The sequence below is a fragment of the Aulonocara stuartgranti genome (assembly GCF_965226115.1).
Source record: "Aulonocara stuartgranti genome assembly, chromosome: 20".
Classification (NCBI taxonomy): Eukaryota; Metazoa; Chordata; class Actinopteri; order Cichliformes; family Cichlidae; genus Aulonocara; species Aulonocara stuartgranti.
Genome location: NC_138956.1, coordinates 19,856,839 through 19,871,477, shown reverse-complemented (window position 1 = coordinate 19,871,477; position 14,639 = coordinate 19,856,839). Strand labels below are relative to the sequence as shown.

The window sequence follows — 14,639 nt, the reverse complement described above, 5'->3', positions numbered from 1 at the left end:
GGACGCGTGTGATGGAGCATTGTCCTGCATGAAAATCATGTTTTTCTTGAAGGATGCAGACTTCTTCCTGTATCACTGCTTGAAGAAGGTGTCTTCCAGAAACTGGCAGTAGGACTGGGAGTTGAGCTTGACTCCATCCTCAACCCGAAAAGGCCCCACAAGCTCATCTTTGATGATACCAGCCCAAACCAGTACTCCATCTCCACCTTGCTGGCGTCTGAGTCGGACTGGAGCTCTCTGCCCTTTACCAATCCAGCCACAGGCCCATCCATCTGGCCCATCAAGACTCACTCTCATTTCATCAGTCCATAAAACCTTAGAAAAACCAGTCTTGAGATATTTCTTGGCCCAGTCTTGACGTTTCAGCTTGTGTGTCTTGTTCAGTGGTGGTCGTCTTTCAGCCTTTCTTTCCTTGGCCATGTCTCTGAGTATTGCACACCTTGTGCTTTTGGGCACTCCAGTGATGTTGCAGCTCTGAAATATGGCCAAACTGGTGGCAAGTGGCATCTTGGCAGCTGCACGCTTGACTTTTCTCAGTTCATGGGCAGTTATTTTGCGCCTTGGTTTTTCCACACGCTTCTTGCGACCCTGTTGACTATTTTGAATGAAACGCTTGATTGTTCGATGATCACGCTTCAGAAGCTTTGCAATTTTGAGACTGCTGCATCCCTCTGCAAGATATCTCACTATTTTTGACTTTTCTGAGCCTGTCAAGTCCTTCTTTTGACCCATTTTGCCAAAGGAAAGGACGTTGCCTAATAATTATGCACACCTGATATAGGGTGTTGATGTCATTAGACCACACCCCTTCTCATTACAGAGATGCACATCACCTAATATGCTTAATTGGTGGTAGGCTTTCGAGCCTATACAGCTTGGAGTAAGACAACATGCATGAAGAGGATGATGTGGACAAAATACTCATTTGCCTAATAATTCTGAACTCTCACTCCCGTCACTCCAGTGAATTTCCAGAATCTCCAGCTGGTACTGCCGGTTCCATAAACAAGTAAAGGAAGATGACAGTAGGAGTACTGAGATTCCAGAGTGTTGGACGAAGTCAGTTGCAAGAGCAATAGTAATGCCACCATCTGTTTCCTGCAAAGGGTTTGAACAACCTCTTTGCCATTTCTGATACACAACTCGCACATCTTCTAGGTTCCTGGCTTTAAAAAAAGGTTTTATGAGTGTTTCTTGATGTGTGTGTGTGTGTGTGTGTGTGTGTGTGTGTGTGTGTGTGTGTGTCTTTTCAGGGCATGCCTAAATGTGGAACACTCCAGCTGTCACATGTGGGAAAGCCAGACCCTATCAGACCCAAGAAAAACTGAAACCTAAGGACGACATGACATCAACGAACTGAGTAAATTAATATTTATGGTCGTGGTCCACATTACCATACAGTATGCCTCAAAGCCAAACTAATGGATTCTGAAATAGTAATTCCTTCATCCAGGTCTGAATATTTTCAGACTAATTATTTATTTGAAAAATATTTCTGCATTTGAAATAAAGTTACTGCTGCATAAATATTTTACTCGAGGAAAAGATTTATTTATCTCAAAAAGGAATTAAATAATTCTCCAAACCAGTTCTCATGATGCTGGATTTTACTGGAGGTATTTTTGTAGAACACAGACACTGTAAAGGAAAACTCATAAGATGAAAAATATATGTACAGTATACAAATCGAATCATTTACAGTGATACATTTCAAGCCTGTGAAGTCAACTTTAGTCAGCTCTGAATTCACTAAACTCCAACGTACTCCTCCTTAAACTAACTAAATTCAAAAGATTTTTCTTGCATTTCTGTTTGTATACTGCAAATGTAACCTTTTCCTCAAATTGTCAAACGAATGTCTAAACTAGAGACAGCCCAACAGATTGAGCTAAGTGGAAAGTACAAAACGTACTGAAATGTGTGTGTGTATGGTTGGGAGAACCAGTAAAAAAGGATAGTTGTCACTTTAATTATGAATGAAAAAAGCTGGATTATGTATTGTATTGTTTCCCATACTTGTGCTCAGGTGTTTATTCCATAGTAGGAGGGAAGGTTTGTTTACCAGTTTCCATCGTCCTTTTATTGCAGAAACAGGGAGAGACGACAATAGATTTGCCATTTAGAGACATTTCTAACAGTCTGCTAAATGGTAAGTTGAGAGGTACTTTTCTACTCAATTTTGAGCACTCAAAATGCTTTCTCACCACAAGTCTCACTCATCCAATCACACTGTGATGATTCGCTCAGGTGTTTGCTCTCTGTCAGCTACGTCTCTCTTCTGATATGAAAGGGTTTTTTGTCAGTCCCTTCCCCTGAAAGACATTCATACAGATCTTTGATCTATATGCAAGCACGTCTATCTAACATTCACATCGAGGGCAACTGAGGATACTTTGACACAAGGACAACGGATCGATTCACCAGCCTTCCAGTTGGTAGACATCCATCCCTTTTTTATGACTGTAACATCTGTAACATTTCTATAATAATTAAAACTGAAGGCTACGACCAAGCAAATAGTAAGCAAATCTAAAGGTTTTTCAATCACAGAGTGTTCTTAGTTTTTAACACATTGCTTCTGCATTTTGGCTTAGGTTTTGTTAAATAAATAATGATACTCTGAAATCACACTTTTGACCTAAACAGACCCCCCCCCCCCCCCCCCCCACACACACACACACACACACACACACACACACACTTGTACACAGCATAATACAGCTGTACTTACACCTAACCTGTAAAATAGCAATTCTGTACATTAATATTAGCCTGTAAATTTGCAATTTTTATACATATATCAACATATACACCTTTATATTGCATACTCTGCATATATTATCACTGTGATAGTGTTGCAAGTTTACACCCACATATAAGCTACAAGATCTACAAAGCACTGTTTTACTATTTTATTTATTATTACTTTCTTTTAGTCGTGTGAAGGGAACCTGCAAAGTAAGAATTTAATTGTGCTGTGTAACCACTTGTGTTTTGCGGTGTACATGACAATAAACTTCTTGAATCTTCAATCAATACATTGTGGCTGCAGCTCTGAGGCAACATGTTTACTTTTGTTGGATCCCAACCGGGCCTTCCCAATATATAAAGATTCTTTTCTGTTTAAAAAGTACTAATCTCTGATTAGGCTATGCAGAGCTTGGATGGAGCCATGGAGGAGACTTGCCTAGCTCCAACTGCTACTCCACCTTGCAGATGTTGATCCTGCTTCCTCTGAAGGCGTGCTTGTCAGAATGGCATTCTGCTCAAATCTCCTCTCAGTCACACCCATTATTACCAGCTCTCCTCTAAATCTTTATTAACTGGGTAAAATTTAGTGGTCTGAAAAAGTGCGCTCAAGGATCCGTTCATTTTAAGGTTAGAGTAACCTGTAAGGATTCTTTGAGTGATATGCATGTCTTTACCATTACTGTTTCATAAACAGTAATGGTAAAAGCAAAAGCAAAGCAAATAATATTGATCACAAAATCAAATCGATTGAATTCTACTTATCTCTTTGACCTGCGTTGAGTTAATGCTGATTTTAATAATGATCTTGAGAGGAGAGAGACTAATGAAAGAAAAGGCACACCCTGGCCTGAAGATGCACTTATCTCTGTGTTCTGTGTTGATATACTCCAACAAGCATCCCCTGGAAATTCAAATCCTCTTGAATCTAATGAGCAGAGAAAAAGTCCACAGTTTGGCAGTGGTTGATCCTTCTGGTATCTCTGCTTAAACTTCCAACTGTAAAATCTTAGATCCAATTATCTGTAGTGCTCGTCTCGCAGGAGACAAAGCAATGAACAACTTATCTCTTCTGCACAAAACTTTTATACTTGGTATACCTGGTCCTCATCTTTCCCCTCCCTCATCACATCTTCTTGTCTTTGTTGTACATAATTTCACTACATATGAACATTAAATCAAATATGAATATACTTTCTGTCATGTCTTTAGTTTAGTTTATGCTATTTTACTTCAACAGGATTTATCGTTGTCTCAATCACATGAATTTCCACTCTAATATGATTTCTTTTCAACTCGGTTACACACAAATATTTTTTCTCGCTTTTTCTCTTTACAGAAATAAAAGACTGACAAACACAACTCTGTGTTTGTCAGTCCTGGTATTCTCAATTTTCCTTCTTACACACTCTCACAGCCTCCAAGGCCATCTTTGCACAAATAAGTCACTCCATATGGAATCTCAGTGAGAGACGTGTTAGTAGAATCATTTCATAGTTTTTATTTTCTTATTTGTTATATTGGTTAAACTTATACCTGATTACATTCTGATTGTTATTAAGAATTAAAAAAGATTAACTATTAGCAAAATCACTTATAAATTATGATTCTGTGTTTAACAATTACAACATACTTAATACCACTTCTCTCATATAGGTAAACTCTATTTTTAGCACTCTGTATCACTTTTAACATATAAGACTCGATATTAAACCCTTTTACGCTTTTACTTTCTCTCTGATGTAATGAGAGGTAAACCAGGGGAACTTTAATCTCTTTTAGTCCCACCTCTCTTGACACCCCCTCCTCTGTCCTATTCAGCTCGGCAGGGCACTGTCTGCATTGCACACAATGAACGTTGTAGAAAAGAGCAGAACACAAGACGTACACCCTAGATGTCTTCTTCGGCGTCAATGATGTTGTTAACCCATTAACGCTTATAACCAGTTCCCACCAACAGGTTTTTGCTTATTTTTAAACTGCCATAACTCTTGAACAGTTTGCACAATCTGAAGAATTCTAAATTTCCGAAAACAGCAACTCTGCTCTCTTCAGTGATATTAAAGTTATTATTGGAGTCAGTCATCTCAAGCACCGTGTCACAGCAGTGAAGGCAACGGTTGAGAGCAAGTGAGTAAGTACGACAGAGTTATGCTAAAATGGCAATGTTTTCATGTGTTTTGCCATGCTTTTTCTATATTTTTATTGTCATGGTCACGTCAGTCAGACCAGTGACTAACTCAACAAGTCAAGACACTGGCTCGGATTGTGGCCTAACTGGTGGCAATCATGTGTCAGGAGCAGGCAATGGTGCATCACTGACAGTTGGACTAGCTGCAGGACCAGTCCAAGCACCAGACAAGGATGTTGAAGAGTCTGGTTGCTAGGGCTGGTTTCTCACTGGCATTACTGCCAGGATCGGAGGGAGCAGTGGAAGATGTCGGTCTGATGAGGAGGTGTGTGCATGGGGACATACACAAATATCCCACAGTACTGGTAAAGATTAAATACAGGTGCACACAGAGTCAAGATGGTGGTTAGGTCACATCTGACGCATCCCTTCATTCTGGGAACAGATTGGCTGGAATGTGCAGATGTGTTCACAACCCACAGTAAGGTGGAGTGTTTGTACTACAGTCAGGTAACGTGAGGTTGTCTGAAGCTGACTCCTCTGGGGAGGAGGAGACAGCATCTTCTCGGGAGGCCCCGCCTACTCCAATAATTTACTCCACATAGCGCTGACCAACCTGCATTTTGTGTTGATTAGAGGCAGACTGTATCGAGTGAGTTGTGAAACTTGCATGGAAGAGAAATGCAGCCAGCTGTTGGTCACAAAGAGCTGCAGAGAAATTATTTTCAAGATAGCTTATCATAACCTCATGGCAGGGAAATATGACAAAACTCTGGAACAGCTCATAGCCCATTTTTATTGGCCAGGCATCAGGGAGAATGTGGGAACCAGGCGGCTATCCCAGAAGTGCCTTTGGAAAATACCTTGCATGGAGGTCTCATCTGAGCATATTGGCATTGGATTTCATTGAGCCACTTCACCGGAATGCACGAGAATATCAATTCAATTCAATTCAATTCAATTTTATTTATATCACTTTGTATTAGTGGTGAATTATGCAGTGTAATATCCTGAAGCAGTGCCACTGTGCACCATTTCCACAAAGACTGACCAGGGCACTTTGTCCTAGTCTGAGGCAACATAGGCAGCTTCTAATAATTTAATGGACTTGTAATTTTTTCTTCCAATTCTAATAAAGGTATTCTTTCTTTATTTTTCTTATGTGAACAGCAATATATTATTTTCTGCCACATTACTACATTTCCTGCTTCCTAAAGAGGCCACTATTTTTTAAGTAAATTGCCTACTCCCTTTAGAAAATAATAATGAAATCTTATTCTTTACATAAGGATTTATTTAACTTCCCATTCCTAATTAGTGGTGTCACTTTCTTTGTCAGAGAGAAAGACACTGGTGCATGACCACTGATACTAATAGAATGAATCTGTGATGAATGTCTGACGGTCTGGGATATCGATCATAATGGGGCTACAAACTAAAAGTCTACGCAAGAATAGTAGTGTACAGGTGAAAAAAAGTTTTAATCCTTACGAGTGGGGTGATGTGAACACTAAGCATTGGATAAACGAAAATCCTTCATGTACTGTTTAAGAATTTCTGTAGAAGTAGTGTAGTGTAAATATTCTAATCTCAGATTATTGGGCAGTTCAAGCACATTCAGAGTTCAGGTGGGGAACTGTGTAGTTTACATTATCTTACACAGTGTTGCCCTGGTGACAATCTGTTGTACAGCTAAAATAAAGTACCTTTTGTCTGTATATATACATTTGATTACAGAATGAATGAAAAACGTTGCACTTAAGTTACTTTAAGCCGGTTCATTTCAAGATGCACTAACATCATCACTATGCATATAAAACGATTTGTTTATTCTTGCTGCTCTTCATCTGTGAACAGAGCCAGGGTGGGCATGATGGGCTCAACATTATATCACAATATTTCAAGAAAAATTGTGATAGTGACTTCAGTTTGTTTCGTTATTTTCTTCTTCTTTTTTGTTTTATTTGTTGCTCCTCCTGACATTATGGAGCACAACTAGCAAGTTCGACCAAGTTGAGCCATTGGTTTACGTTTGGGTTGCAGATCAGCATCTCGTCCTTCGTAGCTGGAGGAGATGCAACTGCATTTTTTATCTCATGTGTGTGAAACACTCATCTTTCCACCTTTAGCAAGAACAGTTTTCATATTTTGCAAAGTATTGTGATTTGCTGGAGCTGTTTGAAGTAGCTAAATTTTAGATGCTAAAAACACAACGATGTAGTAATTTGACATTTGATGTAAAATTTACATTGGTGTTACTGCAAGCGATATGATAGGGCACAGCCATAGAACAGTCTAGTGAGGCACATCTCATAAGAACTCATTCACACATTCCTTCTTACCTTTGCAGACTGTACCATTCGCCACAGCCTCGTATCCAGCTTTACACATACAGCGACCAATAGGTACCATCCACTCCCCATCCCCATTACAGTACAGCTTGATGGGTACATCCACCTCCTCCCCATTAGGAACACACACTCCTCTGGCTGCCACAAGAGAGGTGCTCTCTGCTCCTGACAGTGTCTCAGGGAAAACCGCTCCATTCTGGATTATATGGGGACATTTCCTGTAGAAGACTCGGACAGCAATGAGTGACATGCAGGCACCGTAATCCTGGAAAGCAAGATAGAAGCCATTGTGGGAAACAGGTCCAAAGCTTCGAACTTCACTGTTGATCTTCATGATGCGGCCACCGAGATCGACCTGAGAGAAGCTCTCGTCAGCTGCAATAGTGTCCACTTTCACCCATGGGTTTTCCATCCAGGGTGGGTATAATTTAGTGGCCTTATCCAAGTCAGATTCAAAAAAATAGAGGTTGAAGGTCTCCTTGCAGGAGCCAGGGACATTGGGTATGGAACTACAGTCCCGTACTGAAAATTTCATCTGGACATGGATACGCTGAGCACCACGGCGACGGATGTATTTGGTCCGGACCCAGTTGTTTTGGCTGCTATTAAAGATATTGCACACCTGGTATGTTCGGATGGTGTTCATATTTTCATCGTATCCACTAACTTCTTCCCACTAGAAGAGAGCCAAGAAACAGAGCTACTGATAAAGTGACAAACATGCAAACACTAAAACATTGAAGGCAACTTGGAACAATCCAAAAGCAGAAGAAGCTAGTGGAGTCAGCCAGTACTGCTGATACCAACACAGATACTTTTAACCCACAAAGGCAGCTTATAGAGGGGAGAGCAGTCACTTACAAGTCACTCATCAGAAGTTTGCAACCCATTTTAATCACCACTAAATCCCTGTGATTTTTATTTTCCATAATAAGTAGTTAATAGAGTAAAACACACTTTTGTGCTTTTCGTATATTTTGAAACTGGGATTTTTGGAGATCTGGAAATCAAATGCCCCATCTCTATGGCACATTGGGTCAACTTCTATTGTTTAAGTTTGGTTAAATAACATAGATGTGACAGTCAGCAGATAAAGGTTCAGATATTTTTCACAGGGCATGTTTGAGATATATTTTTTCATTTGCAGAAAAAAATTAATTATTAAACGCAATTGAGTATCAGCTACATACTGAGTTTGGAGGACAGAAACAAAGTATTGATCCAGCCATGTTAGCATTGATCCGATACCAATACCAGCATGCTATCAATATTTGGATGTAGCAAGCAAGGTGACGTAAATTAACTTAAATTATTGACTTAAAAAACTGACTTAAATTCTACAACTTTTAAAGCTTGGTTTGGAATTTTTTGGACAGTGAAAAAGTATTTCCCCCCTTCCTGATCTCATACTTTTCATATTCTTCACACTTAAAACTTTCATGTCATCAAACATCAAATATATTTAATAAAGATGCAGTTTTAAAGATTGTGCAGTAATGATGGTATCACTGGATACCAGCACAAGAATATTAATCTACTTTACTGATAAACATGAAGTATTACTTCTACACAGTGTGCTGAACTTGATTCTTCAGAAAGCTGATTCTGGACCAATGGCATATGTTTGACCTCCAGTTTAAAGTATAAAATTAAAAAAAGGTTAGACCCACGTAAGTGGGCTACCATGTGCATATTTTCCAGGTGCTGTCATTTAATGGTGTTTTTTGTTTATTTTCATGACTGTTTACATTGTAGATTCTCACAGAAGGCATCAAAACTATGAATGAACACAAAACTATGAATAAACATATGAAATTATTTAGTAAACAAAAAAGTGTGAAACAACTCAAAACATGTTTTATATTTTAGATTCTTCCAAACAGCCCCTTTGGCTTTGATTCCTGCTTTGCACACTCTTGGCATTTTCTCCATGAGCTTCATGAGGTTGTCACCTGAAGTGGTTTTCCAACAGTCTTGAAGGAGTTCCCAGAGATGCTGAGCACTTGTTGGTCCTTTTGTCTTGACCATAAAGGCCTGATTCACACAATCTGCTCTGAACAGCTGATGTAGAGATGTGTCTGCTACTGGAATCTGAGGTGCTGTGAACTTGTGATTTCTGAGGCTGGTGACTCGGATGAATGTATCCTCAGCAGCAGAGGTGACTCTTGGTCTTCCTTTCCTGGGGTGGTCCTCATGTAAGACAGTTTCGGTGTAGCACTTCTAGTGAGAAGAAATGCAGTTTTTGCGACAGCACTTGGGGACACAATCAAAGTTTTAGCAGTTTTCTGGACTGACTGACCTTCAGTTCTTGAAGTAATGATGGACTGGTGTTTCTCTTTAGCAGTGTTGGGGAGTAACGGAATACATGTACCGCCGTTACGTATTTAAAATACAAAATATGAGTAACTGTATTCCGTTACAGTTACCGTTTAAAAAGGTGGTATTTAGAATACAGTTACTTTGTTGAAATAAATGGATTACACTGCGGTACTTTCCTGTTTCATATTGTGGCGGGTCAGGACTGTTTGGGTTTTGTTTGACAGCTACGTTCTGTTGTTCCAGGCGGCAGCGTTACGGTTGCCATGGTTACAGGGCGACGCTCTCTCTCTCTCTCTCTGCGACTGTGTGCTTCCTGGGTGAGAGAGCGCCTTTTCGTTGTTGTTGTTGTTGTGCTAAGCTAACAGGCAGAATGCTACAAGCATAGCTCTAAAGAATGTAGCATCATGGGCAGTGTAGTCCGTGCTGCAGGGAGAATGGACTGCCATACACGTTATGGGTCTGTGAGCGCGAGGAGGGAGAAAAAGGGCAGTGGAAAGGTACGAGTTGTCATCGAGGAAAAACGGGAGCTGGAAGCATGTAAATATAATAATAACCACTTCAGCCAAGAAGAGTGCCTGACGAGCCCAGTTGTAAGTAAGCTATTAAAACTTGACTGTACACCGTGTTCGTGTTTTCCTCCGAAACAATAAGTTCCGTTGGAGCAGCCTTTCAACGCCTCTCTCTGTCTCTCGCAATAAAAGTTGACCCAGACAACAAAGTAAAGCTATTTTTCGGCTAGGAGCCGACAGGGACCCCGTATTAGTCAGAGGTCCCTTTACTACAGTTCGGAGTCGCGGACCTTCAGTAATAGTAATAAATCACAGCAATAGTACATTCACGTTGTTGTAAAAAGCATGATAATATAGTGAGTAATCCAAAGTATTCAGAATACGTTACTGTCATTGAGTAACGTAACGGAATACGTTACAGAATACATTTTGGGGCATGTATTCTGTATTCTGTAATGGAATACATTTTAAAAGTAACCTTCCCAACACTGCTCTTTAGTTAGCTGATTGGTTCTTGCCATAATATGAATTCTAACAGTTGTCAAATAGGGCTGTCAGCTGTGTACCAATCTGACTGCTGCACAACACAACTGATGGTCCCAACCCCATTAAGAAGGCAATAAATGAACCCTGACAGGCACACCTGTGAAGTGAAACCATTCAGGTGACTACAGCATGAAGCTCACTGAGAGAAGGCCGAGGGTATGCAGTGCTGTCAACAAAGCAAAGGGCGGCTACTTTGAGGAATCTGTGATATAAAACACATTTAGAGTTATTTACCAGTTTTTCTTTGCTACATAATTTTATATATCTTGCTTCATATATTTGATGTCTTCAGTTTGCCTCCACATTGTAGAAAGTAGTAAAAATAAAGAAAAACCATTAAATGACAAGGTGTGTCCAAACTTTTGACTGCTTATCTACACTGTGTACATTGTTCCTAGTGTGTTGATTTTTCTACTCACCCCTTGAGATGGGTAGGTGGTCCAGCCCAGTTCTGCTGTTGCTGTTGTTGAATCCATTAGTACCTCTGGAGATAATCAAAAACCAAAAAGCCTGGCGTTAGAATTAGAATTAAGTTACACTGCAATAAAATACTGTGTGTATTGAGCTCTGTTCACACTGGAAATGATTTGCAGTGATGTAGTGAGCAACATTCAGTGACTTCAAATGACAAACAGTAAAATAACTGAAGTGGATGGCCTACGAGATAAAGAACCACCAGTGAGACACAGAGCACTAATGACTGATATATATTCTGGTAGTTAATACATCAGAGGTTTAAACCAGAGCCTGGAATGTCACCTAGTGATCAGACGTTAGCTTTAGACCAGTGTGAAACAACCAAAGTACTTCCAAAGTACTTTCCCTGTGTTCCACATTACTCATTTTGTTCCTCTTGTCTCCGTGTTCCATGTATCCGCTCTGTCTCCCAAGTCAGTCATGCCCCCATGTCAGTTTCTCCCACAATCTCAGTATTAAGCTCGTGTGTCTTCGTCCTCCGTATTTGTCTTGCTTACTGTTTTATTTTTATCATCCCGTGTCCTGTGTTAGTGTTACAGTTTTGCTTCCTCCCTGTCTTGTTATGTCAGATTAGGTCCAGTTGTGTTTCTCTCCTGTCCTCCCTCGTTACTGTTTGTGTATATATTGTATTAGTTTCCCTTTGTTTGTTGTTGGATCATCTGTTTGTCATACGTCAAGCTCAGTTATCCCACATTTAACTGTCTTTGTCCATATTTATGTTTTATGTCTCAGCTCATCACGTTTTCAGGTTTTAGTTGTTTTACCATTTTTTTAGGTTAGTCTTTATTTCCCTTTTGTTTTCTTTTCTTTGCACTGTGTTTAGCCGTCAATAATGTAATAAGGAGCATTATAATAAAATGCCAGAGGATCGAAAGAATAACACAAAAGGTACATGGACTATTATAAACAAACAAACCAAAGCTAATTACCCAGACTTTTTCAGAGAAAAAATATGGTTATTACAAATAGGAATGAAGTGGTTAACAGATAATGATAACAGGTAATGATTTCGTTGTCAGTGTGGGTCCAAAACTGGCAAAGGAAATTAAAAAAATACCCTGCTTGAGGAGAACAGTGTGGGTGAGGACTGTGACCAGAAAATCCTAATTCAATCCAACTGGAAGTTGTAGAAGAAAGTTAATAATTATTTATTATTAACTAGAAATAGTTAATAAATGTAAAAACAAATTTCAACAGATAGCGATGACCAGTGTTGGGCAAGTTACTTTGAAAAAGTAATTAATTATAGTTACTAGTTACTTCTTCAAAAAAGTAACTGAGTTAGTAACTGAGTTACACGATTCCAAAAGTAATTAATTACTTGAAAAGTAACTGTTGCGTTACTTAAAAAAAATATTTAACCCTCTGGGGGTCCAGGGTATAATTGTCTATAGACAGATGTATGTGTATGTGTTTGTATGCATGACCATTTTGGTTACAAAATTGTAGTTAAATTTAGGGACAGGACCCGATAAGCCACTGCTTCTTCCTTTGATACACCTTCTGTTTTTGCTTCATGGATCCATTTGCTGGAAATTTCTTATGCTTTCCATTTCCTGTGTTTGTTTTGTTGAAATTTTAATTGTTCGAAAGAAAAGAAAAAGAAAGAAAAGAAGAATAAGTCTTGTATTTGTCCAGCGTCAGATTAAAATGTAAGCACCCAGTGTTGCATTCAAATGTCCCATTTTCTGGCTGCTCGCTTTCTATTAGTATCAATAGTGATTAATGAGGAGTTGGGAAGAAGCGGCAAGCCAGGTGTCACAGCCGCCGCTAAATAGGAAGAATAGACGCCATGAGCGCTGACCTGCAACCAATTCCCACAGACTCAGCCAAGAAGGGTGGAGAAGAGTAAAAGCCCCTTTTCCGTTAGTAGAGCATCGGATCGACTCGCCACAACTCAACTCAGATCAACAGGTTTTCCATTATAATGGAGTACGACCTAATATGTGTGGTCGTCTTTATAGCAAAGTGACGAGCATCCTGTTACGTAATTAGTATGTGACTAGGGATGGGTACCGGTACCCGGTGCCATTATGGCATAAACGGTAGTAACCAGACCGAAAAGCAGCACACATTTCAGTGCTTTATTTCTGTGCTTTTTTTCCTGAGATGTCATACACTTTGGAGTCCAGCCAATCATTTTACCTTTGCGAGCATAGTAGGCGGGTCCAGGTACATACGTTCTTTTAGAGCAGAGCTACAGATTAAAAATGCCCAAAGCGAAGGGGTCAAAGTCTGGCTGTACTTCACAGCAAAAGATGCAAACTCAGCAGCCTGCAACAAGTGCTTTAAGGTGATACTGTGCTATACACCTGGCGACGTATAGCATTTTGTCAAAAGCTGAGAAATGCGCTGTATTTGATAGCTTGCTGTGAGACCTCACACCGGGCAAATCTACTGCGGGTGGGTTGCCTGTTATCTGAGGCGTTAGCATCATTCCCCAAAAACCCAAAGAGTAGAGTCCTGGCCCCTAGCCCTGCCAGTGTAGCAGAAATGATGACGGATGATGATGGCAGCAGCAGCAGAGAAAAGATTAGACTACATCCATAGTGGCTCTTTGAATTTGCCATTGTATCTCCTGCTTGAATCAAATTGTCTCAGTCTGACAGCCTCTTTTATAACTTGCAAACCTTCTTTCAAAATTAGAGAGAAAGAAGTCACAATTTAACATGTCTGTTAATTGTGAAGAGCAGTGCTGCAATAGAGCATTTAAATACAGGCTAGCATGGGCTGGAGCTACTGATGGGAGATGGAGATAGACAGGGGAAATGGGGACATCATGGGTTTGTGAGGGTGGGGGTGCATTAGTATATGTTGCCCTCATTTCGTGACTAGACACTCACTATGGCAGCTCAGTCTCAGCAGCTTGAATGCAACTAAGTGACTACAATATGCTGGAACTACTGCATATTCAATCTAGTTACATCCTGTTTAAATTAGAACGAATTGTTTTCTCTGAGATGTATAATCTCTGTGAATTACTCTTATTAATGGCAAATTTTTGTTTTACTAAACCCTTGTTTTGATGCACCTTCTTAACATTTATTGTAGAAGGCACTGTCTTTCTGTACAATAATGGCTCTCTGCCTTTCCACTGTCTCCATCTGTCACTGCAATCCTGCAATACATATATAGAGAGATCTCTTGTTCTGCCTCTGCTTCATGAATCAGTGAAAAGTAGGGCAAAGAGGAGGAGAGAGTGGGCCAACTAAGGCCAGCAAAAATAATCCTTGTAGGCTTCACAACGCTCTACGTGTCATGCTGGATTAAACCCACAGGGATACCTCAATAAAATTCACTAAAATTCACTTTGCTCCCAGCACTGCCTGCCATGCTGCTTACCAGCTTTCATACTCATCTGTCCTCATATCCAAATTCCTAATTTCTGGGAAATATATATATATATATATATATATATATATATATATATATATATATATATATATATATATATATATATATATATATATATATTAGGGGTGCAACGATATTCGTATCGATATTGAACCGTTCGATACAGTGCTTTCGGTTCGGTACGCATATGTATCCAACAATACA

General features: G+C 39.7%; 1 protein-coding gene across 3 annotated transcripts in view; it reads right to left on the bottom strand.

Annotated features, from left to right (window-relative positions):
- LOC309696398 (ephrin type-B receptor 2-like) overlaps nucleotides 1–14,639 on the bottom strand; it is an 86,104-nt gene that overhangs the window by 47,806 nt on the left and 23,659 nt on the right. For all 3 annotated transcript variants that reach the window (XM_082517612.1, XM_082517610.1, XM_082517611.1), the window contains exons 2-3: nucleotides 11,024–11,088; nucleotides 7,222–7,906 (exon numbers count right to left, since the gene is read on the bottom strand). In XM_082517612.1, the coding sequence (XP_082373738.1) occupies nucleotides 7,222–7,906; nucleotides 11,024–11,088 (750 nt within the window). The remainder of the gene's footprint in view (nucleotides 1–7,221; nucleotides 7,907–11,023; nucleotides 11,089–14,639) is intronic.